The sequence below is a fragment of the Buteo buteo genome, chromosome 2 (genome assembly GCF_964188355.1).
Source record: "Buteo buteo chromosome 2, bButBut1.hap1.1, whole genome shotgun sequence".
Taxonomy (NCBI): domain Eukaryota; kingdom Metazoa; phylum Chordata; class Aves; order Accipitriformes; family Accipitridae; genus Buteo; species Buteo buteo.
The window spans coordinates 53,683,943-53,711,142 of NC_134172.1; the positions used below are offsets into that span (position 1 = coordinate 53,683,943).

At 36.8% G+C, this 27,200-nt stretch overlaps 1 protein-coding gene across 1 annotated transcript in view; it reads left to right on the plus strand.

Annotated features, from left to right (window-relative positions):
- Positions 1 to 27,200, plus strand: part of CNTNAP2 (contactin associated protein 2) — a 1,269,587-nt gene that overhangs the window by 675,332 nt on the left and 567,055 nt on the right. Inside the window, exon 9 of the mRNA XM_075054733.1 lies at positions 18,365 to 18,514. Within this exon, the coding sequence (XP_074910834.1) occupies positions 18,365 to 18,514 (150 nt within the window). The remainder of the gene's footprint in view (positions 1 to 18,364; positions 18,515 to 27,200) is intronic.

Here is a 27,200-nt window from a genome sequence, read left to right on the forward strand (position 1 = left end):
AAAGCATATGTCCCCGACTTTGCAGAGTGTTTATGCATGTTATGTATGGCTACCAGTTGCCTCCTGCTCTTCCACTCCCTGCATTTCCATGGCCTGTTCCTCTCATCTCCAGGCCTACTGCTGCTGTCAGTAGCTGTCCCTCTCAGCCAAGTGGCACCTCTGGATGCCTGTGGAGAGGTAGGTTTAGGCAAGGAACAACTAGTACAGCCTCTTGGCCCACTGTATGATCAGCAATGGCATCTCATGCCCTTTTCATAACTAACATGTAATTTGAGAAACGGCCTACTGTATGGAATATAGGGTTACCCTGATCCCTGCACTGCTACTGATCTAGGCCTTTACTGTCAGAAATTTTCCATGGATCATATGTATGCTTCTAAATAATCATTTGAACCTGTTAACTGTGATTATTCATTTTAATATGCTATATGCTTGGTCCTATAATGTTGCGTCCTTTGAATACCTCACACTTTAACCCAAAGTGTCTTGATGAACTTTACCCCATTGTCTGCTAAATCCCTTTGCACAATTTCTCTGATTCGTGACAAGAAAAGCCATTAAATAAAACAAATACTAATGGCATGAAAACTAGCTCATGGGCATAAGCTAGCTAGGAAGTTCTTAAGGAGTGCTGCTGTAGGTGTGTATCGTACTTCATGTACAGATAAGGACACATCTCACTGGAGATTTGGTTTCAACATGCTTCTGATGACAGTTAACATTGGAACAGGCTGTAGACTTACAAGATGACTTAACCTCCACTGAAAAATAGTTTCAGAGTAAATTATTTGAACTGTATATGCTTTGCATCTTGGGTGTCTGCCTAGACCCCAGACAGTGGAAATCTTATGGACTTCAGTGGGCCTTGTGTTAAAAATATACCCTGCAGATTACTTCCTCACTGCCACATCTTCTTATTCCTGCTTACTTCTATTTACTGATGTGTAATAGTGCTGTGTTTAAAGTGGAAAAAAAAGGGGGGTTACTATTTAAGGTGTGTTTATGTTGACCCAGTATTAACATCTGTAGTCATTTCAGGACCATCCAGACCAAAGATTTCCAAAGATGACTGACTTCCCTCTATTTTTGCCTTATAATTCCCAAACTCCTTTATATGTTTATTTCAGAATAAATGCTTTCTTGCAAACCCTAGGCCTATAGAACATTTGTGTATTTTTATATACTTTATATTCCTCTACCTTTCCTTGTACATGCACATGCATCCTGCACAGCTATCCAGTATTTGCACTGTGTTCACAACCATTATAAATGTTTGGAAACAGACTGTATGTCCTGGTTTCAGCTGGGATAGAGTTATTTGTCTTCCTAGTAGCTGGTACAGTGCTATGTTTTGAGTTCAGTATGCAAAGAATGTTGATAACACTGATGTTTTCAGTTGTTGCTAAGTAGTGTTTAGTCTAAAGTCAAGAATTTTTCACCTTCTCATGCCCAGCCAGCGAGAAAGCTGGAGGGGCAGAAGAAGCTGGCATAGGACACAGCCAGGGCAGCTGACCCAAAGTGGCCAACAAGGTTTTCCATACCATGGGACGTCACATCTAGTATAGGAACTGAGGTGAGTGGGGGCGAGGAGTCACAGCTCAGGGACTAGCTGGGTGTCAATTGGCGGGTGGTGAGCAATTGCCCTGTGCATCATTTGTACATGCCAATCCTTTCATTATTGCTCTTGTCATTTTATTAGTGTTATCATCATCATTATTAGTTTCTTCTTTTTATATTCTATTAAACTGTTCTTATCTCAACTGACGAGTTTTGCTTCTTTTCCCGATTTTCTCCCCCACCCCACTGGGTGGGGGGGAAGTGAGTGAGTGGCTGCGTGGTGCTTAGCTGCTGGCTGGGGTTAAACCACGACACTGTAACACCTTATCTTGAATTGGCCTTGTTCATCATGTTGTTTTTAAATGTAATTTTTGTAAATTTTTAAATGTAATTCCAAATACCTGTTCTATGCTGGAATATTCCCACCTAGATGCCAGATATACAAGAGCAGAACCATTCCAGATACGAGAAATAAAATCCAGAGTTCTCCCAGAATTGCTATATGATACTCGGCCTGTTAAAAATGGGTATGACAGGGGCCATGAACTGTTGGATCATTAATAAACAAACCATCACTCATGCTGTTAACTTGGGCTCTTGGTTTTTAACTCAGAAGCCTACTCTTTCATTTTAGATTTGAAAACTCACAAGGGAGGAAATGTTTGAAGTGGAATCTAGACCTGCAATTTGCCTGTCAGGTTACCTCCCATATTTATGTTGAGGAACTGCAGATTCTTTTGACTTAGAAGTTTAATGCTTAGGATGTTTAATTTGCTATCAGCAGGACTAATAGTGAATGTGCTCATTCCATATGGCTGCAGTTGGAAAAAGAGGAGTATTAGAATTCAAACTGTTATCCAGATTAAATTCTTTTTACTTCTTATCTCAGTCAACTTCCAGATTTTCCATCCAAATGCAAGCTTTATTGTGCTTTCCCAATGTTAGACCTGAACAGCTTTATCATAACCAACCTCATTAATTCAGCAGGAGCAACTTCCCCCAAAGCATGACATTTCTATGGAAACCCAGAGAAAGTTCCTCCTCCTGGCTTAGAAGTGCTTTTTATTTGAATGAACTGGAGATTCCTATGGCATAGTAACAGTAAGAGCCAATGTAACATTACAAAGATCTAAACTACATGAAGCGTGACTGAGCTTGATCCAAATTGTAAGCCTAACATTAGTATGTGAAGCTGAAATGGCTCTCCTGTTGCCATGTATTAAAAGAATGAAAGCAAACACTAAGGACTTTGTGTGTTTCCTGGTTTTCTATAGTGCTAAGAAAATCCTAAGTCCTTAGCAGTGAGTAACAATAATTACCAGCCTTCTGTAATAAATCAACATTTAATTACCAGTTTGACAGGTCATAGTAGTTTTAAAAGAAGTTGGCAAATACAGAACAAGAAGGTTTATCAAACTACCCTTGTATTGTGTGTTAACCCAATCCTAAGCAAAGTAGCATGGGAAGTTTTTATAAACAGCTGGCTAAATTATTTTGCACTGAATGACTTAAAAAGCAACATATAGACAAATTATTTTGGTAAAAGTGTTATTTGAAGTTTTTGACTTCAACCAGTATTACTGCCAGTAAGGGATAAGGAACAATCCATAATGAAATTCAATTTCCATTTAAGATGCTTTGGAATCTTAGATGTGGCTTTATTATGGTTTTCATGAAACTAAAAGTAAAACAACATCAGTTACACCACCAAATTTTCAGCAAAGTTTTGTTTAAAAATCCATTTCCAGATGGTCTCTGTGATATGAAGGCAAGTCATGCATGAAACAACAGATTTATTACAGTAAATTTGTTTATTTGTTTAGTATTTATTTCTTTACTGTGGATTTTTAGGACAATTGCAAAGCTGTTGGTGTTTTAGAATGTATTTTATTGTTGAAGTTGCTTTGTGTCAGTGATGAACAAGTGGAACAGGCAGATAAATTTACGTAAAATTAAATAGGTAGGATTTTGAGTGTGTAACATCCTCTGTAAGCATCAATTTAAGCAACAAAATCACGTTCAGGTTTTCAGTAGCTCAGAAGAGGAATGTATGTAACATTGTCTATTGTAAAGGGATATTTTAGAGAATTTTAAAAAAACATATTAAGTCCTCAGAATTAATTTCATATTAAAATTACTTGGCTTTTTATTTACTAATTTTTGTAGCAACTTTCATGTGGTAGTTATATTAAAAAGTAACCTCATTGTAGATCATAATTTAAGTTTTGGGGGTTTTTTCCTCATTTGTCACTAGAACACCAAATGACAATTCTATAGTATGCTATTTTTCAAAAGTTACATCATTTCACAAACAGAGGCATTTCTTGCCATGCTGGCATTTCAAGAATGACAGCAAAGCAAATATCTGCACTAACTTTTCTGTAAGGTGTGTATGCTCTGTATAAGGACTCAAACTTTAAAAGAAATAGTTTTTAGTTCTTTTTGTTGTTGTTTTCAGGGAGGGGAGGGGTTTGTCAGCAGATCCCAAATAGCTAAATGAAATTATTGATGCTTTGAATGAGAACAGGCTTTCTAAGATTACTTGGTCCCAACAGTCCCTTACTGGTCTCCAGGCTGCCAGCATGGGTGCAGTTGTCAGCAGCAGCATGTATTCCTGTTACAATCAAAAAGTTGTGCTCAGCCATGTTTAACTGACAATGTCACAAGGCCTTTAACAGTAGTGAACTGAATGATTTATTACAATTCAGCTTATGAGTTGTGTAGTTCAATGATTTATCTTCGTAAAATGCTAGTGACAGCCACTACTATGCATCAGAATGTTGTTAACCCAAGTAATGTATGATGCAAAGATAATATGTTTTCATGATTTATTGACTGTGGGTCCTATAATTACTAATTATGGATATGACAGACCACCTAATGCATAAAATGCAACAGAAAATCTGCAATGAAAAATTATTATAGCAGTACAGTTCAAGTTCCTATCAAAAAGAAATTTTACAGTGAGGAGTGAGATGAAATTTTCTGACCCTAAAAAAGTCTATATTTGCATTAATAATTTTTAATAAAAGCTGCAGAAAGGGGAAAAAAATCTACCAGGTTTTAACCTCTCTATTTTCTGTTGTGGTCTCACTTGTGATTTAAAAAACAATGAAATTATTAAAAGGTGAGTGGACAGGAAAAAAAAATTGGAAAAGACATCTCAATTATTGATAATTCTTGAAGTGGCAGTTTATTCTTAAGTATCGGATGATGATTACTGACAAACATTTAGACTAAACTGTAAATTTCCTAATCTTTGCCAGCTTTAACAATTTCTGTCATTTTCCTTTATTTTTTTTCTTGTATAATTTATTTCTTTTCTTGCCTACTAGAACAAAGAAAAAATTAAATAAAATATAAAGATGTTTCTGTAGTAAAAAGCAATAATCAAGTGGCTATTACAACTGTGTAGTCAGTAAAGAGCTTAATAAAACTTCTGATATGTGTATTAGTACTCCACTTCACTGTAATAAACTGTTGAACTGTTAGAATCTATCATTATTCTCCCTAACAAAACACCCAAAGGAAATTGAACAGAAAACAAACTTACTATCTGTGAACAACTTTCACACTTGAGTTTGACTCTTCAGCTTGAGTGTCTTCTGTAAAAATATAAAATTAACAATACTTACTCTACTAACTGCTGGTCCTTCTACTCACACAAAGATCAATGCAGATCCAAGAATGGAGCTGCAGTGCCACACAGAAATTTGTTCTAACAGTGGCTGTGGCATAATTATTGCCTTCAGTGATTGTGATTTCAGTTTCTCAAAGTCAAGGTTCAGTTATTACCTCCAAGACTAAGTTACCTCTGGACACCTTGCAAACCTGAGCCACATTCTTCCCTTATATGTACACACACATGCAACTTCCATTAACTGTAAGGGTAACTGCACATGTAAAGCTATTGGATGTCTTTTTCTTTTGAGTATGTATGTTGTGCAATGGAGCCCTAATTACTAATCAGACCCTACCTTAACAGATGTAACTGCTTAGGACTATTTTTGTTTTATTAGTTGCCATTTGTCAAGTATCATATTTTTACTTCATGAAGAACTAATATTTTTTAAAAAAATATATTTTATTATTTACATTCCATGCGAAAACTACAAACCAGTAAGGCTTGATCTTATAAAGAGGTACTCTTTTATGTCATAATAGTAGTAGATGCATTTCTTTCTCATTAGTGAGTCTCAGTCTCTCTGTTTTACAAAGATCCCCTGTTTTAATTTAGCTACACACAGAATATAATGGGACAGATTCAACACCAATGTTGAGAGATTTGCTTCTGTAAGTCTTTCTGGTGTGCCCACTTTAAGGAAAAGGCATACCTGCCCATATTTACTGTCCTAACTCAGCCTCCCATCATACACTTAAACCTGTAAAATATGATAAGTAGTATTGATAAATATTGTCTCAGGTCATTTTTCAAAGCATTTATATTTCTGAAAAATGCATCTTTGTAAGTGTATATTTAGATCCAAAGCAGAAAATTCTCTTCAGTACCATAGGTATCTATGCTTTATGCATATGTATAGGAAGACTTCTTCAAAACAGCAGTTACATATACTTTTTTGTAGCATAGGAGGTGATGTTAGTATGTTGCTTTGGGTTTTGACAATGATTATGTTGAGGTGAGCATTAGAAATTAGTGATTAAAGGGTAATACTTTAAGTCAGAGTTGTGATGACCACAAAGGGACAAAATAAGCACTTGATAGGTAAGAACAAGGCAATTTTATATACAAGATAGTGAACACAGTATTTATAATTTTCCTAGCTATGCCTTTGATGTTTCAAAATGTTTTACTCCCATCATGCATTTTTCCATTAAGCAAAGTTTTAAGGAGATTGTACTGTGAATAAAATTTAGAAGGGGTTATAAAAATAGCTTTTCTACTCATACATAGGGGGAGGCAAATACTGAACAAAGGTTGAAGTTACAAAGCAAAAGAATGGACAATTTGGTTAAACAAATTTACTTCAAGCTCGGGAGGTATTAATTTAATGCAGGTTGATTCCCTCACTGTCAGAACAGATTCAGTAATTATGAGTGGGTACAGTAGATATAAATTGAGTTGGGCGCGAATTCTTCTATAATGAAATCTAGTAGCAGTTGCAACTGGGAAAAGCTACTGCCTCTCCATTACAATGATTTTGATTATCACAAACTGGTGAGTGTGAAAGATACTGCAGCTCATCTAAGCCAGCTCCCTGAAAATTCAGGGTTCTTCCATTTGCTGGCCTAAATTCTGAGCTGGTACAGATGCCCGTAGGTTCAGGACTTCAGCAGAGGTGTTTTACATAGATCTCTGTTGCAATTACCTCTCCAGTGGCATAAACCCCAGCTGAACTCCCTGCAGCTTAAGAACAAAGACATATTTGTGTGGATCTTTAATAAATATTCTTTTTATTTTTGAGGCACATGATTTTAAAGTTGTATTGATAATATCACCATTTCTGATCCCTTAATCCCTCTGTTACTAACTAGCAGATACAGATATGACCCACAATGTGAGGTACATATCACTGTTTGTGTTTCTCCCATGCCAGCTTTCCTGGTGTCCTACCAGTCATGTTGTCAGGGCTGTTCTATTCCTGGGTCTCCTCCATGATAGCCGGTGGATTCAGTCTGGATTTCAAAGGCAGCGCTTCTAGCACCCAGCACTGTAGCAGTGCTCAGCTCTGATCTCACTGCTGTGCTGAATGATACACCACTGTGCAGCTGTATTTGAAAGAACTGCCTTTCCTCTCTCATCAGGTGTGGGCTGGACTCATTCCTCATTTTCTAGGAGTCTGGGAAAACTTCACTGAAATTCAGGGTTCACCTAATGCTGTGGTAAAGAGCAGCAAAATAAGACAATGTATATTTGAAGAATAGATAGTTTGATACCTTTCCAAAGGCATAAGGTTTAGTCATTTAAACTACACATTAGTCTTTGACAACCCCTAGTGTAAGGTGCAGAGAGGAAATACTGCTGTATTGAACTGGCAGGGAAACAGAGGGGCTGGAGATGTTTTCAAGTTTATTTGCTTTAGAACTTCTTTTATGCTGAAAGGCTGCTTTCATTAGATACTTCCTCCTAAATAAATGCATGTGTCGTGGTTTAACCCCAGCCAGCAACTAAGCACCATGCAGCCACTCACTCACTCCCCCCCACCCAGTGGGATGGGGGAGAAAATTGGGAAAAGAAGCAAAACTCATGAGTTAAGAATGGTTTTATAGAATATAAAAAGAAGAAACTAATAATGATAATGATAACACTAATAAAATGACAAGAGCAATAATGAAAGGATTGGAATGTACAAATGATGCGCAGGGCAATTGCTCACCACCCGCCAATTGACACCCAGCTAGCCCCCGAGCGGCGATCCCCCGCCCCCACTCACCCCAGTTCCTATACTAAATGGGACATCCCATGGTATGGAATACACCGTTGGCCACTTTGGGTCAGGTGCCCTGGCTGTGTCCTGTACCAACGTCTTGTGCCCCTCCAGCTTTCTTGCTGGCTGGAGATGAGAAGCTGAAAAATCCTTGACTTTTAGACTAAACACTACTTAGCAACAACTGAAAACATCAGTGTTATCAACATTCTTCACATACTGAACTCAAAACATAGCACCGTACCAGCTACTAGGAAGACAGTTAACTCTATCCGAGCTGAAACCAGGACAGCATGAAAGACACTTTTAAAACCTAGGAGAGAGTTCATGGACAGAGTCAGAGCACATACTTTCTGCTATATTTCTTCTTGACTTCGAGGTATAACTTGCGTTGTCCAAGAACAGGCTGTGAAAGGCAATATTCAGTAAAATGCAAAGCAGTCCTGCAAATCTAGCATTTTAATTATGTTTTTATGGTTTTCTTAGAAAACCACTGCCTAAGGTCCAAATATTTTTATTGTGGTTCACTTTGAGACAGACTGTATTTTATTACATTTTATTTTATGTATACCTGCTACTGTGCCCTTAACAAAGATAACATAATGTATGAAAAAAAATATTTTTTGTTAATAAAGTGGATCATTTGAAGCGATCATTATATTAAGACTTTACTCCGGTTCACTGAGAACTTTATTCTTTTTTTTGTGTTGTCTTTCTGGTTTTGAAAGACATACGCATACTTGACACAAATGAAAAGTTAATCTGTGCCAGCAAATACATGAAAATTTTGGGGCAAATATATTCTTCTTGGGGCAGGGAGATGCGACTTGAACTTCTCCCTTGCAGTAGGTCTAATACCCCACAGAGTGCTATGGCAGAGCAGTGTTTTATCACTTTTTTCCTTAAGGCTTTTGATAGAAAAGAACAGGCTGTTTTCTTTTCAAAACAATTTCCCAACGTCCTCAGCAAATGCTTTCAGCATTTCAGACCTGGCTATGTCTGTAGTAGCAAACAGTGCAGAACGATAGGAGTGGATCTGCAGAGCAGAACAGTTCATGCTTGGACCTGAAAGTCCATGCAATGTCATTTGCACACTTGAGAATGGAGCTTGTTACTTTGGACTTAGATTCATCTGAAGGAAATACAGTCCTCAGGCTTTGAGATTGATAATAATACAAAGCAAGGTCCACTATATGGGGCAATTGCGAGATTTGCTTTGTACACACACTCCAGCAACAAACTAAAACCAAAATGTAGTTTACATGTAAACCTCTACCTCCACCTCTATAGGTTTCTCGTTCATGCACAAAACTGCCTTCTGCTGGGTTTTGAGCATGAGAAGGTGAGAACATTCTCACTGGTTTTGTTTACGGCTGCAGAACTGGTCTAAAGCAAGGTTAAGTCCAGTCTCAAGGTGTCACTAGTAGGGTCTCAACCACAGCATGGACAGCCATTCAAAGAAAATCAGTCTTCAGATACAGTACTGTTTGGTTCTGGCAGTGGAGTATTGCAAGTTTAAAGAATAAATAATTTAGTGTAGTTTGAGTTTAATGAAAAATAATCCTGAAGAAAGAATAATTGATTGGTCATTGGTAGTTGCTAGATTATGTCCACATTTGTTTGTTTTTTTTTTCTGGTGGGGAGCGGTGGGTTTGCTTTTTCTACAGTTCCTGCCTCTGTGACAGAGGCAGAGGTTCAGTTAAATCCTTCTAAAAAGTGCTATATTGTGTTTGGAAGAAAAGTATAATTTTTCTATTTATTATGTGGGGCACATGTACAATGAAGATAAAATGATAAAAAGGATTTTTGTATAATAGGATTAAGACATGAAAAGGGCTGGTATGTGAATTTCCTTTCAGAAAATCTTGTGCCTAGAGCTTTGTGTATCTTCTAAACAGGAGCATAATGAAAATGTTACAGGTGCTGATTTAAAAGTATTGCCAAATGAACAACATAAGGATGTTTTAGTGTACTACAAGTAAGGTGATAAAGCTTGATCATCTCTTCCCCCATCATATGCTTCAAGGTCTCAATCATGCATTGATAACTACTAGAAAATGTGCATTGAAAGACCTGTTTGGATGTCTGAGACATATTTAGCCCTTAATTTGGAAGAGTATTTAAAGATGTGCATGGCTTTTAAGCCCTTGAGTGATCTCCCGCTAAAGCATGTTTTTAAATATTCTTGTTGATTCAGAGCCATCACTGGGAAACGCGTCTCAGGGATTTCAGTATCAAACCAAAGTTACATTTGATTTTTGCTGTTGGTCAGAAAGTGTCAATTAACCTTTAGTCACATGGCTTTTTTTCTGCTTTTTTGTGTCTGCTTTTTCTTACCAACATAACCCTCCCCACCAAATTCTCTTTTGTTTGTAAGTAAGTATTCTGTTTAAGCCAAAGTGAAAGTGTTCAAGTTGGGTGCCTGTGAGAAAATCTAAGGAAATAAGAATTAGTCCATCCTTCTTTTCAGTGAATACTTCAGTATTATGAAATTAAAAGTTACGGATTCACTTTCCTCCCCTGTCTGGAATATATAGTTATTTTATTTTTATGTATTATTTATCTGGCATGAATGTGCAAAGAATAGGCACTATCTCTATCATGCTTTTGTAGGTATCTGAACTTGATTAGTCCAAAGATAAGAAAAAGCAAAGTAGGTTGCCTGCTGTATTCTTTTAACAATTTAGCCATCTAAATATACAGTAAATATTATAAATAATTGTAGTGATACAGAAAGGCTTCCAATTCAGTAAGGCCACCCCCAGAAAAGCTCAAGAAATGCATCTAATATGGATAAATGTGACAGAATAGTAGTCATAAAACAAGTACCTTTAAGTTTCATAACATGAAAAGGAAAGTTCTGGTTAGCTCACTTAAAGCAAAATATTAAGATGCTGAACATATAAAAACAATAATTCAGTACAGAATGGTATCTGGCATGAGACTGTAAAAACTATAAAATGAAGTTAAAGCTTTATGAGTATAATGCTGTTTCTATGATGTTTTATTTCTTATAATTTACAGGAAAAAATAAGAAGAAAGAAATATAAACCCTTTTCTAAAAAAATTGGGAGGTTTGTTATATGAAATGCGTATGCTGGATAAAGAATAGTTAAATTACCAGTTTCGGTAATTATTATTGAAATTATTTGAAACCTAAGAATAGATCAGATTTTGCATTAGCATGTTTGTAGTTTTAAGTAAAGAAAGAAAGAAGATTGTGTTCTATGTACTCTTAAAGATGTAGATAACTGTTTCGAAGTCTAAAAGATGATGATATCTTATCTGGACATGGGGCACAATGCTGGATAGTAATTATAGTTAAAAAAACAGATAAAGTTAGACATGGATGTAGAATGAGTTTTGAGGAAGTTAGGAACAGTTATGCTAGGTAACTGATGTGCAGCCATAGTCTATTTCTTAGTAAAGATTAATCCTGGTGCCATTCATTGAGATGATTACCATTGAGCATGTACAAAATCCTGTGCATTTCCAGATTGCATTATTAGAGCCAACATTTTCTGACTTGACATGGACTGGAATAGAGGAAGAGGGCAGTGGAAAAAGATGTATTTATTCATTAACGACAGCATCCTTTCTGCAAGCTGAAACACATACAGAGATTCCAATTTCCAGGTGTATATCTTTTCATATCTAAGGCATAGTAACACTATTTTTTTTTTCTGAAAATAAAGAATGTGAGAAGAAGAACAGTGAGAAGAAAGGACGGAGCCTATGCTTGAAAAGCTGAAATTGTTTCAGCAGTTGCATGAGATTCTGCAAGTGTCTAAGCTTAGAATTTACAAAACATTTTTTTTTCTGTCATTCAAGTGCAAACAGGCTTTCATCTGGTTTTACTAGTTTTCAAGAAAAGACAGAACAAAAAAATCATTACAAGTTTGACCATTATTTGCTAGGTTTATGGTCCATTTCAAATCACCAGTAGTCAAGCCTCTTATAAATATAGGTTTGAATGTCATAAAGAGTCTGCAGCATTGTAGTTGTATGTATTTGCTGTATTTTCAGTTTACTGCACAACAGTATTAACTATGGGAATAGGAAAATTACCTACTTTTTTGTTTGTTTGTTTTTTAAATATATCCTATATATACAAGGCTGGAGATGTATTTAAAGCTAAATGTTCATCTTTTTGTTCTGGCATTAACTTGCAGAGGAAACTCAGTATAAATAAAATATCACCAATGGGCAAAATTTTGGCATGTTTCCAACTACTCACCTTAAAAAAGAACCCTGAGCTTAATCACAAGGACAAAATTTGTCATAAATGTTTTGGTTTTGTTGGAGAACAGAGTTTTCGATCATTAAAATCCCTTCAAGGCTGCATTTGCCACTGTCTTAGCTTACTGATCACCTGGACAGCTGAAAAAATGAATAAAACTAAAAATGAAATGGAATTTTCTGAATTGTAAATCCTAAAACAGATTATATAGTTAGATATCTTATTCCATAAACTATCGAAAATATTACTATAGGAAGAGTTCTGGTTTTGTTTTTCCCGTTTAAAAATACGATTAGTTAAACACAGAAAAGCACGGCACTTGTAATTACATCCTGGTGATTATTTTTTTTTCTGGTTGAATATTACTGGCATATATTGTGGTATATTTGAACACAGCTGAATATTTCAAACAAAATATTGTTGGCTTTTTTTCTTATAGTCAGAAATATTGGTGCAAAGTTGTACTGAATTAGCGCAGGATTAGGCAGGAATATCAATACACCACCATCCTCAGATGAAACATGGTATCAGCTGGCTAAGTGAAAGCAGTTACAAGCAAACCTCTCCCTCTGCCTTCAGCCTCAGATAGGGTGGGTCTTGCCATTAGCAGAGAAACTTTGACTGGACTTCTGGATTCCTGGGTTACAGGGAATCCACACAGTCATTGCTGAATACCCAAGAAAGCCTCCGTGCTTCCAGAGGCTTGTTCATGTGTGCGTCTTCCCTGTTCTGCTCCGGCATCTCCTCCTCCTGAGTATTTAGGGTTTCATCTCCTAATAAGAATTTACAAGAAATTACAACATGAAATATTTACTACAACGGTAGGAACTAAAGACCAGTATGCAGCCACATAGCCTTACATTGCTTCAGCGCTTCATGGAGTGCTAATGATACTATTCTTTCTCTGTTTTATTCCTAAACATTTTAACTGAATTTTGGGTTTCACTCATATATCAAAACTACAATGAGGTTCTGTTCTGGTGTAGCAGATGTTATGCTGTTGACTTCAGAAGAATTTAGTCCATTTATACCAGCAGACTGTATAATCTAGCACTCATTAATAGCCACGGTATGGGTCAGTACCTTTTACAGGAAGATTCAATCGCACAAGAATAACTGTAGAAGAATTTGAGATTTTTTGCTACTATAGTTTTCTTTAAAGCATAACTCAACCAGATGTTATCTTTCTAAATTCTCCATTATGTATTAAACTCTTCTACTTTTTTGGTATTCGTCAATCTAGTCCTTCTTCCATGTCTGTAATAAGCAAAACATCTGTTTCTTCTTGTTCAATCAAAGTGCCTGCCTCAAGAGTCCTACTTTTAAAATAATGTCATTTAAATAGAAATCCTAGATAAGGATGATGCATTTCATTAACATATTTAATTTGCATATGAAACCAGCTTTTCCAGAACTCAGCAGGGAATTTGTGGTGGCAGCAGTATGTTTCTTTTTTTTTCTCAACTTGTGTATCAGAAAGTTACAGGAAGAAAAAAAGAATGCAAATAAATATGTATATCAGCTTAGATAAAAGAGATTAAACTGCAATGAGAAATCATTGTTGTGTGTTTGGGGTGTTGTCCATTCTAAACTTTCCAGCTGAAATTTTTAATAGAAAGATCCATATCCTACTCTTAATATTGAATCTTGGTTTACAGAAAAATCTCAGTTAAGCTTGACTTTTTTTAAGTCCAAGCAGAAATAATTCTTCAATATACATGAGGCATGTAATAAAATATTACAATAAAAATAGGTCATACAGCTGTACAAACTTATCCCCTATGGGAGACTATACCATGTATCTCAATACCAATTTATGTCCCTGGAACAGAGCATTATCACATTAAGAAAGGAAAGTTGATACTACTGGCTCTAAACATATGTGAATAAAAACCAGATAAAAAGAGTGGCAGAGATAAAAGGTGCTCTTAGTTGCACCACTGGGGAGCACAATTCTGTAAAGACAGTAGTGAGTACTTGCTGGGTGCTAATGAGCAATCCTCATTAGCATTCATAAGTAAACTCCATGGAAAAATGTATCTGTAAAACGTTTTCTAAGCAAATGTAAAATTGCACTTGGATTTTTGTGGAAACTTTGGGCCAGAAGAGTTGGAATGTTACTGCCATACTGTAAAGCTCCATAAGGATGGTTAATACATGTAGCTAAGAAGACAGCCTTAACTCGCGATCATTTTGTAGGCAATACAGTGAAGAGTTCATAAAGTATCATCTTTCAGGAACTGACAAGAACAATACCAACTTGCAGGGGCAAATATTTTTGATACAGGCAAAATATCAGTGCTTCTCCAGTCATGCCTCTAGCAAGCAGCTTACAGACAGCAATGTGTCCCCTTAGTATATTTTGCTAAATGCTGCGCACACAGAGAGAATGCATGGAATTAGTTTTTGCTGGTAACTCGCAGGTCTCCTCATGCTCTGATCCACCTTCCCTCCCCTGCTTCTTGCCTGGACTCATTGCAATGTTCAGTTTTTCAGTGTGGTGCTAGTGAACTTGAGGTGTTTTCCTTGCACTGCATACTAAGAGAGCATGCCACAGATACTGGGTAGAAGTAACCGCGCGCATCTTAGACTACTATATTGGCACCATTTTCACTTGCTAATTCAGCATACAGCATCACCTGTTTCTGTGCTAAAGAAAGAATATTTTGGCACTTTCCAGGAGAAATCCATGTTGAGTTGGGCAAATAGTGTCCTGTTCCTGTCCCCGTCCCCCCCCTGAAAAAAAAACAAACCACAAAACAAACCATCCCAAAATGTTGAGGGACTCTCATTCAAAAACTGTTTGTGATGGAAATGATGGCTTGCTTCCCCCTGCCCCAGTATTTAGGCTATTTGTTCAGGGAGAAGCTGAGTGGAGTTAATTTTTCTCTTTTTTTACATCTCACTCTTCCTAAAAGAGTAAGCTGAACTCTCTGATAAAGATTAGTCAGGAAATAAAGCATGCAGCAGTAATAGCTACATAGTCTAGATTGTCTCTTTAGCCTGCATACATGGTTCCAGTCCCTGTTCTAGTGTTATTTAAAATATGTCATACAAGAACAACATGGGTATTGTGACACTCATTTATTTGGTGTGTACAGAGCAGACTAAAGTATGCAGCCAAAAAATACAGATTCATATAACTGAGGTATTTCGCATGTCCTGCAATATTAAATTTAAAACACTTCTCATTAGTGCCATCAGTTCATTCTTTTATGAAAGAATATCTTCAAGAGGTGAGGATGGCAAACAAAACCTTATTATAAGAAATACAGTGAACTTCCAATTTCATGGCATAATCATCGCTCTTTAGCTCCATCAGCGGTGGTAGCAGGTTGACCTTGGCCAGCTGACAGACACCCCCACCCAGCCACCCTCTTGCTCCTCCTCAACAGGACAAGGGGAGAATATAGGATTGAGAAGCTTGTGGAGCAAGACAAAGACAGGGACATCACGTACCAATTACGGTTGCAAGCAAAACAGACTTGAGTTACAGAAAATAAATTAAATTTAATTTATTGCCAATTAAAATAGCTTTAGGTAGCGAGAAACAAAGACAATGATTAAAACAAGACCTTTCCTCCTCCCTCGCCCAAGCTCAGCTGCAATTCCTCACTCCCAGCTCCTCTACCTCCTACTCCCGAGCAGCACAGGCAGATGGTCAGGACACAGCGGCTCCGCTCTGCCGCTCCTCCCTCCTCAGGCTGCTCCCTTGGCCCAGCAGGGCCTCTCCCCAGGCCGCAGCTCCCTCAGGAGACGGATGTCCACCTGCTCCGGCGGCGGCTCTCCAGGGGACTCTCCGGGGGCGGCTGGAGCCCCCTCCTCCCGCTCTCCCCTCGGGGCTCGCAGGGCTGTTTCTCGCCCTTTTCCCCTCACCGCCGGGCAGCGTTTTGCCCTCTTTCAGCTGCGCTTTCCCCGAGGGGCTCGGCTGTGCCCGGCCGCGGGAGCCGGCCGTGTCCGGCCCGGGGCGGCCCGGCCTCTCCTCACAGACACCGCAGAGGCAGCAGACTCACTGCCGGCATCTGGGCACCTGCACCAGGTAGAGTTTTCTGTGTATGTTTATATCTAGTTCTGTTTAAATTGGCTAGGCGGTTTTGTCTGTTTAGTGAATGATCTCAAAAAAATGTATCAAATCATGAAGAGCAGTGGCCTTGAAAGTTACTACTGCAAAAGCTTTAAGAGAGAGACATTTGCCATGTAAATACATCAGACGCCCCTGCAAATTCGGTCCAGGAGCAAGAGAAAACCAATGACGTTTCAAATTGTCATGGGAGGTGGACGTGTTTGGAGGAACCCACTGGAGGTGTGACATCCTCTCTCTGGCTGCAGTCTGTCAAGGTGCAAAAGCTTATCTGTTGATAAAATACAAACGGTGGTGCAAGGTAGGCTGACTCTTTCTTGCCTAATGTCCCGTTGTTTCTTGGTTTCTGCAATATCCCCCTTTCCAGAGAGTGCTTTAGATGTACCTCCCCCTGGACTCACTGACGAACTACCCATGCCACCGTTTTCATCCATTGTGTCTTAATAGCCAAGTTTTAATTTTGTCCAGAAGCCTCTAATTGTTACTCAGTTTAAGGCAACACTGAATACCTCGATAAAAACTGACATAGATTTTTTTAATGATAGGTCATCTCGAGCTGGAAAATTGGGATTTTAAGTCTGTTCTGGTAAACTTCAGCTGTAGAAACACCCACTGTTAACAATTTTGGTTTGGAACCCTATAAGAAGGTGTATCTTCTTTTCCATTATGAGTTTATTATCACTAGAAATTAATTTTGTCTGGGTTATAATTATGTGTTTTCTGTTTCTTCCTTGTCAAATGTAATGAAAATTTAAAAGGAGCTCACAAACAGAAAGATGACTTTTCTCATGTTTAGCACATTAGGTCTTTCCTCTCTTCTTACACTAGATTGAACAAGTTTTGGTAGAAACATTTCTTACAGATACATTTTTTAAGAGGCTTCTGCCACTTTTATTCACACTAGTGAATATTCCAAGGTATAACACTCCATGTTATTTCAGGACTTGATCTTGTATCTTATCTTAAACATGTGGAAGCAGTGGGAAAAAATTATTCATTAAATGTCTAGGTATATCTGTTTGCCATGAGTATTATTCCTTGTTCATAGAAGATAACATTCTTTTGAATATTTGGAAGGTTTCTCTTCCATTGTACTTTGGCTGAAACTGTGCATCGCACTTAATTTTAGAAAGAGTTTATTGCATTGTGGTTTATTTTGGCAAATGACATTTTGCTAAGGTGACTTAGCACCTTTATCTAGGTGGAGAACATCACTTGTAAGAGGTGCTATAACTTGGAATTTACTTTTACTACAGTGTTTGCTACTTAACTTGCTGACCCAACATAACCTGCCTGCTTGGTAATGACCATAACAAACTAGTACTCTTTCACCATTCTTTAATGGTAGCTTAACGTGCCAGGCAAACTGGCTTCCTGCCAGCTGCTGGAGATGTGTCAGAAGTATATAAATTCTGTTTTTTTAAAAGGTCTGAATGAATGAACAGATCCATCTGCTTCACTGCTGTCAGTATTGGGAGGATGGTGCTCCCCTAAGATTGCAGATTTTGGCAGACATTTGCTGGTTTTGCAGTGCCTCAGTGATAATGTCTTCATCTTCTATGACTAGCCCCACATCCCAATGACAGGATTAGCTGTGAACTCACCTTCCACATGAGCCTTTCCCCCTCCTATTTTTTTCTTTCCCTTCTCTTGGAATTATCAGGCTTTTGATAAAGGCAGCAATCGTGACCATAATGTGCCCTTTGGACCTGTTACTCACTGTAGTTAAATGGATTAATTAGCATCTTTTCCTTTTGAACCTGATCATAGAAACAATTAAGAGATATTCTTTATTAGTAAAATGTAGAATATGGCCTTTTGATGGGAAAGGTGAGTGATAACATTTGTAATTAGATACATTTTTTCCTGACAGCATGGACACTTTGGTAGTTCCAAGACTTGTATTTATAATATAATGTTATTTTTTTGGTAATAGTTCCTTTAATAACAATGCCTTGTTATTACACTAGAAATATTTCATTTCTGCAATCGCTTTTGTTAAACTTTACATAATGAGCTTAGGAGAGAGACACAAAAACCACTTAAAGATAATATGTATTGGACTAAGTAAAATGTTCCAATGTTTTCTGTTCTTCATAGGCTCTGGTCTCAATGATGGGCAGTGGCATGAAGTCCGATTCCTAGCGAAGGAAAATTTTGCTGTCCTCACCATTGATGGCGATGAAGCTTCAGCTGTTCGAACAAACAGCCCTCTACAAGTTAAGACTGGAGAGAAATATTTCTTTGGAGGTAAAAAAAAATATCAAAACAAATATCTGCTTAAAGTGCTGCTGTCTTTTAATCTACATGATGGGTGAAATGGAGCTCAGGATGCAATTCATTCATATAGATCTTAATATGGCTAAAATGGCTAAGTGCTGCTCATCAAAAAGTAAAATACTAAACTTAATTTCACTTTTAATAATCTTTTTACACCTCCTCATCCTTGCGAAAGAAACCCTGAGAAGATCTGTACAAGAGTCAATCTAACTTGGAATGATTTCACAGATGTTCTCTGAACATTTCAGAGACAATTCTCAGAGATGGGAACCTTCCATTAGTAGTTTAATTAAATGGCACTGAGAAGAGACATAAACTTATCTTTCCAAGATTGGAATCCTGAAGACAAAAATGTATCATTGTTCAGGACAGGTCTTAACCTTTTGCTGATTTTTTAAAAGCTATCATGATTGTGGGTAATTAAGAAGCTTTCATAAATTGAAGCCTTAGATTGTTCAGTATTTCTGTCTATTGACAGACCACATACTAAAAAGAGTTCTTGCACATGGTGGCTTGAATTTTTATTCCTCTTGCTCTCCTACGTTAACATTTATGAAAACCAAAAAAGGCCATCAAAACTCTTGGATTTTTAAAGTATATATTTAAATTTCTATATTAAAAAGCCTATTTAGCATGCCAAAAATATTTTTGATACACTACTATCTTATAGGGGAAGGTCATTAAGGTTTTTTTAACTCAAATGTAAATATTATTTTTCATACTGCTAGCCAGTTTTTTTTTAAAAACATCCATTTCAGCAATGACCTGCAATCTTTGTTCAACCAGAATTCTCAGCGAGCTCAAATGCTATGATCAAAAAAGAGTGATAAGCTGTACTTTTGAGGTGTCCAACATCTTTGAGATTGCACATGAAAGCTTCAGGCAGAGAACACAAATTTTGAAAGTAGAATTTATCAGTGTTGAAAACGGATTTTTTTTTCAAACTTACAAGGTGCATAGCTAATCAAAATAAAATATAAATGGGATACTACAAATAATCGTGACATTACCCAAGTGATAAAAAAGATAGTAGCATATGAAGTACCCTAAATAAAAAGGGAAAAAATCCTTTCAAGGTTATTCTCCTTTCATTATCTCCTATCAATGGAATCGTTAAAAATACATATGGAGATTAGTGTTTAAATAATGTTACAAAACTAATATATAGTTAATTAAAAATAGATTCTAATCCTGCAGATACTGATGACACACACTTCCAGGAAACATTGTGGCAATGATGACAGACCACAATCTAAGACAAATACTACCAAACTAAAATTCATCTGTCACAAGAGTTAAGCTTCCTGTTGCTGCAACATGTGTCTTTTCCAATATCCTTAATTCAGCTAATATCCTGAATAGTTTTTTTAGCATATTGCCTCAAATAAGAGTTCTAGCATAACCAGTTGCTACATGCTAAAGCCTGAAAATTATTTTGTTGTTGAAACATACTACCTTAAATTTGTCAGAGCAGTCCGAGACATTCTCATTAAATGACGTTATTAAGCACATAGAGGAGAAAATGCAATGCCATACATAATACATCCAGTGTTAAATTCTGTTAATTTTCATAGGTAAAATCCCCGGACCATTATTGCATTTCTGGAGAGAGAGTGATTGATTTCTTCTGAAATGTCTTTTACCTCTGACTCTTTGGTTGTGAGGGATAGTTTGTCTAGTTTCTCCAGGTAGTTTTTATACCCTTTCTCAGTCAAAATACAGGTTGCTTTGTTGTCATTTCAGTTGGATTCTGAAATCTGCTTGACTTCTAATTGTTGTCCAGTACTTTATAATTCCAGCACCCTTCCATAAAAAAAGTGTGCATGTAGATATTGTTCTAGTGGGATATGAAAGTCAATCATGCATTCTCTAAAGTTTCATTTGCACATCTGTTCACCCAAATACATGGTCCCTTTGCATAAGCTGTGGGGTTTTTGGTTTTCCCTATTACCTTTTATAATCTGAAAGGTCTTCGAAAGATGCATCAAAAGAATAGCAGTGTCCTAACCTTCATGTCCAGTTTTATTTCAAAATAGGAAGTCTGCATTTGCAACACTGTACTTTTGCATTTTAACTCAAGCTGTAAATCTGAGGAAGCTTTATTTCTGACTTGGATATGAGGAACCCATTTATTTTAGTATGCTCCCACATGAATATTTCTATATATATATTAGTTATTTTGCTATATATATCTGTTAGTTAGAGATTACTTGCAACCTAAAGCCAGTCTTTTGGATGCGTATTAGAAACCTGATCTTTATATTCACTCTCTGTATCTTACGATACAAAGGTATTTTTGTTCTATTCCCTTACATGTATGTGTTCCTCCTTATTTTAATTTATAAGCACTCCAAATTATGGCTGTTAATAAGTAATATTTGCAAGAAGAGGATGTAGAGGTGAGAATAGTGGGGAACTTCAAACATTTGCACCACTTTTAATTGTCATCAAAGATGTTTTCATTATTTTGATTAGAAGAAAGTTCAGATAAGAAAGTGTCAAATACTTTTTTTCTGCAAATATGCATAATTGGTTGGGAAAAGGACAACTGCCTCTTGAATTCAGAGGATAGTATGTTTGGCTTTTTGTGAACTGCTAGATGGCTAGCAGAAAGAATTATCATTTCTTTGGTGATGATAAATTTTCAATGTGAAAAGGAATCCAGTAGATTTCTTTGCTAGAGATCTGAATACAATAGTTACAGGTATTTTGACTATTAAACCTTTGTATTACTAGAATTCAAACATATATCACAGATGCAGAAGTTTTAAATTATGAGTTTTAAAGATAGGAGTGTTATGATATTCATCCCATCCCACTGCTGTATTTCTTGATCTTAAAAAACACTGAGAAATCTCAGTCCATTGAATTTGTGTTCAGAGAGCTCGTACAGCATTTCTAGAAGGCTCCGAACATGTGTACTTGTCTGATTTAAACTTTCCTATTTCATCTTTGAAAGAGATACCACATGTATGTAAATGTTTTGTTCTACAAACTTTCCCTTTCCTTCATTTCAAAATAAGTGTGTGTCTCTATATTCTGGTCTCTTGGTGTCAATATAGCAAGTATATACTATAGGTAATGGTGTTGGTTTTGCTGAAGAAAAGATTTAAAAGTTGCATTTCAACACTGTAGTACAGTATTTTCTCAAAAATATATTGGAGAATTTAAAGAGAAAAGTAATTACAATAAAATGCGTACTGCCTCAAAGTAGTAAGGCATACCCTACAGATAGATCTTTTCTGTGATCATAACTATAGCTTTTACCATAAGAGAAGTACCACATACTTGAATGTGAATTTTTGAGACAGCGTCGATTTTTCAGAACAACGATCGTTTTCATATATTGTTGTCATAACTTTGCACTGGCAATATCCCATAATATTAGTTTCATAATAAAATAGTCTATCAAAATTGGGAATGGATTAAAGATTGAGTGGACAAGGAGAACAGTACTATGCCAAATGTAATGATAAAACATTCCAGATAAATCAGAAATACTAAGCTGCCTTTTACACAGATAGGTTCGCAGTGATGTTTGGAAAAGTGCTTAATTTTACTCACAGTATTTTGATTAGAACTGGATTATGACTCAGTCCAGTATAATTACATAAATAATAGGGGGAAATGCAGAGACACAAGACAGTTGTGCGTTTACTCGTGGCATTAGAAATTTTGACACAGGCAGAAAGAAGCCTGTGAGTCAGAGTGCTCCCTCCCTCTGTGTGTGCAAATGGGTACAGTAAGGGCCAGTTGAACACTGTGTTAACAAAAGAATAGCTCGTTTGGACACCAGGTAGTATTCTGAGCCTTGTTAGTCAACCTCCCTGTCTAGTAGCAGCTTCCAGCTACCATTTTGAGAAAGTTGGCCTTTAAGAGAAGCCAGACCTACCTGATTGACACTTTCCCAGTTTCCCTCAAAACTAGTTTGTAAATGTGTCCTGGCTATTGCTTAGTTTATTCATTCATTTGAATAGAAATGCTTGTCATTGACCACCAAAACCAGATTTTTACAACACGTACAGCAGAATTTGAATAAAGATGTTAAAGTCAGAATTTTTTTTTACTTCTGCCCATAAAACTAACTTTTTTAGTCTTGAAAAGTCATAAGTAAATCATAAGAGTAAATCATAAGAGGATTCCTTATTTCTCTGTCAGAGAATAAATCATGTTCAGTACTGTTAAAGTATTTTTTTTTACTCCTCTTGTGCCTCTCCTGCGCTGTCTCCCAGCACTACTAGGATCCTCCCAAGGGACAGAGAGCAATGATGTTTTAGTCAAGCCTGAATGTTAACAGAAGTTGTGCTAAAGATCAGGCATTTCTGTAGATTGAGTGAATGTGTGCTAGTCTACGTGGGAAGATGGGTTCTAATTGTCTATTACCCTTCTGTATAACTATTCTTCTCTCCCCACTGGTTTTATTTTCCTTCTCTTTCTTGTCTCGAATTTTGGTTTTTGGAAAGAAGTGAACTTCCTTTCCCTACTAAGCTCTAGAGAATGATGTTTCTTTGTTGTTTCCAATTATCTGCATAAAACAAAAAAGCAGAACAGAGAAAGCGAACCACAGAGTGAAAGTGAGTCCATTAACCTCATCTGCACTGTTGGAGATAAGGGGCTTTTGTGAGACATCTTAAGCTTGCACCAAACCACCTAATAGCTGCCTAGCGCCCAGAGGAAATACTTGATTAGAGATGTGATTTTGACTTGTTTCTATTTTACAGCATTTCTTTCTAATTGTATCTACTTTCCCTCTCCTTTTCACTGGCTTAAGGATGGAAGAATTTTTAGTATGAGTGATAAATCTTCATTGAGAACAAAGGTACGCAGTGAGGATCTGTCAATCCACTGTGTGCTGCTTTTTCTGACAAGCAAAGATGAATGGACTATGCAGTAAGTTTCCTATGGGACACCAGTCTATGGCATATAGAAAGTCCTTCCTTTCTGTATGACTGTACACAACGCACTCTGTATGGAATCTTGTTCCTGGAGTAGAATTCATTTGTTTCTGAGTTATGTTGGTCTAAAATCCCATAGAATTAGAGGTGGTGGAAGGAGGAGGGAGGAGGGAAGTCAAGCGAAAGAGAAAAAAATACCTTCCTCTGTTTCACATGTGCTGGGCTCTTCTGTGTGTGCATCTTCCCTTCTTAACCTGTCATTTATAACCAAAGCCTTTGGGTGGTGTGCCTACATTTTTTGTCAAGTTATCCATTATTATTATTTTGTGAATTGGTTGTTAACAGCTGTTATGGTCAGGCTTCCTAGGTAGCATCACTGGGATTTCAAAAGCACTCAGACTATCATAATGGCAAGTATTATCAGATAGAAAGGGAGCATGGGATTTTTTGTAGCTCAAATTCAAATGTGTTCAGCAAAACCAAAGCTGAGTTATAGAATATTACGTGACAAATGAATGAGTCCCAACCAATGGCAACTCAGGTTATTTGTTACCTAATAAAGGCAACTAAAGTCCCTGCTGACATCATTCTCTTAAGCCTGCGGCTTCTCACATCTTGGTAAGTAACAATGATGTTGAGTTGTATTTGCATTTCTGCACATTGATTGGATTATTAATATGTGAGGGCTTTAGTTTGGTGGCCACTTCTGTATTTTGCATGTACGACCATGAGACAGGATGGTCAAATTTGCATTTCTTGTGGAAAGGGTGCTATCAGTGTGATTTGAAATCTTTCTCCTCATGATCATAGCTCTACTGCAAGCTCAAATACAAATCCATGAGAACACAAAGCAAATTCAAAATAACTCAGATTATAATGTGATTTTGTGCGTCTTCAGCTTTTATCATCAGGAGTCCTCCCAGGTCAGTCCTACAAAATAATGATAAACACAAGAAATGGAAATAAAAGAATTGGAATGGGCTGTATTTTTTAATAACCCTCATGCTTTGGATTGTTAAATCTGGAATGTTTATAAGTCAATAGATGAGGGATGAATGCAGGTGTGCAGAAGGTATAAGCCTGTGCAAAGCAAGGAAGTAGTTTTGTAGTAAGTAAAAAAAAAAAAGCAGCAGACAATTATAGGCACCTAAACCTCTCTCTGCTATCTAATACATGATTCAAATTCTTTATTATCTCATCTGCTCTCTTCCACTATGAACAATGAAACACAGCTGAATTCATACTCCTTTTATATAACTGACAGAACTGAAGTGAGTCAATAAACATTGCCCATTAACTCTGTGAGTTTTATGCATTTTTCATCATGTTTAAAGTTTTGTTTATTTCATTCAGATAATTTGAATGTTAGACAAATGAGACCAGGTAAAATAATGGTGACATTCTGTGATTAATTTTCAGTAATGTCAGAAGTATTGTTAGTGATGTTATAATATGCCAATCCACCAACAAGTGTACAACAGTACAAGCAGAAATGCTGGGGATAGATTGATCTTCTGAAATAAAACAGGTGCAGGCAAAAAAGCTGATACTTTGTGCAAGCAAATAAAAGATCAAATGTATGATAATGTGAGTTTAGGAATGGATATATAGGAGCATGAGTCTTGCTGGAATAATTTCAGCTTTTGAGCAAAGGCCTATTAAAGATGAGAAATGTCTGCCCACTGAAAAATGAATGAATGAAGTTTTGAGATGTGCTCTCCTTGTTATACAACATAAATCTCTTGCTAAGCTGAAGATGTTAGCCACAGAGTATATATCCGGAAGATTCTCAAAAAAATAAAGTGAAGGAGCTGAATCTCTTTTGCTTTATTTTCTTGCAAGTACTAAAGCAAATTTCTGTGTGCAGCAGATAAGACAAATTTTTCAATACATTTTCTTTTCTCTTATTGACATTTAAACCCAAGGAAGAACAAAAAATGAGGAATAACATGTACCATAGAGAGTAGATCTGTGTGGACATGGGAAGGAGTAAACTGACATAATGGAACTCTATTGTCTCTGTTGTTCTGTGTGTGTATGATTTATTTCCTTTTTCACTAAATACTGTAGTGATATTGTTGCCTGAGTCTCAGTCAGAAGCACTTTGTATCAAGTCTCTGAATATTACAGAAGATTCAATTAAAAATCAAGGATGTTCCCTACATGGCATAGCTCTTGACTTTGAAGGGAAGGGAAAAGGGCTTGTAAAAATTAGTAACATTTTTTCTGAAAGAGAAACTTTTGGAGAAGGAAGTGTCTGGTGAAGACACAGATGAGAGCTATTGGGGACATACTCAGAAGTGAGAATTATACCTATATCCTGTATGTCCTCCTTGCTGATGCTTTAGTAGGTCAAGCTACAAGGTCTTTGGTACCAGTAGCTGAAAAACTACCTACAGGAGGGGAAGGTTAGGTATTTCAACATGCAGTGAATGTTGGGAGGAATATTAACCAGTACTAATCACTAGACAGTACTAATTAGGGCTGTGCAGTTTTATAACACTGAAAATAATTTAGTCTATTGATGGCATTAGGACTCACAAATATGTTTGTGTGAGTGTGTTGAATTGTATTGTGAAAAATCAACACATATGCTTTCCCTGTGTGTGAAAATAATCATAGTCCTAAATAGTGAAGAATACTAATTAATACTTGAATAGCCCTTCTAGCAACTTAACCTGTTTTTCAAGGATATACTGGCTCTGCGTCTAGGTGTATGAATGTGCTTATTGTCCACAGCCACAATTCAACACACCCATAGAAAAAAAAAAGGAAAAAAAAAAGGTAAATTCTTGGTGCCATCAATAGGCTATATTGTTTTCAGAGGCTTTTCTTGTTTGGGAGAGTGAGTTACTGGCGCTTCTCAGTGGATTTTCCATAGGTGTTAAACTATCTGTGATTTTTGTCTTTAAAATGATAGAACCTACCTCAGCCTCCCCTTTTCCTCCCACCCATTCTGAATGTGAGACAAATTTTCAATTGCATTTCAATGTTTTAAGTATGTAAATGAGCACCTATTAATATTGTAAACAACACTAAGCTAGAAGATGCCTACCTGCCGTTGATTGTGGTGGTAGTCAGACAACTGACTCGCATGTTTCAGAAAATCTACCTATCTATATAATTGTAAACATGAATAACTTTGGAAATCTAGTTTAATGAGTCATAAATGCATAACCGGAGGAAAAAAAAAATCAGGATATGTTCCAGAACTCACCAAAATATGGTGTTTGTGAAGTGGGATATAGAGCAAAAATACAGTTATTCAGATAAGACGACTGTCTGACTCATAAGGTCCGAGCTGAGAATGGTTCTCAGTGATCATTGCAAATACTGGCTTATGTATGAAACCTGACTGGCGCTCCAATTAAATTTATAATTAGTCTGCTGCTTCTACTGTATAAGCAAACTGCAGGTAGCCCTTTGTGTCTAGGGCAGGCTGTCAATTAAATCTTTGCATGCATACAGTCACAGGTTGTTATTATCACCTTTCATTGAAGGCAACAAATCCCATCATATAAAAGTGGCAGTCTAGGGCTCTAACAGGAACACTTATGAGTGGTGCTTTTGTAAATCATGAAGTAGATTTTAAGGGCTTATGTCTTTCCAAAGAATTTTATTGAATCTCACAGTCAGTGGCTTAGAGCTGATTTATCTGCATAAATTGGCAAAACTGAACTGCGAAGCTGAAACTGAATGTTTAAAGCCTTGTTTTTCTCTTATCAGCAAAGCACTGATCTTACCTGTATAATTCTTTGCAG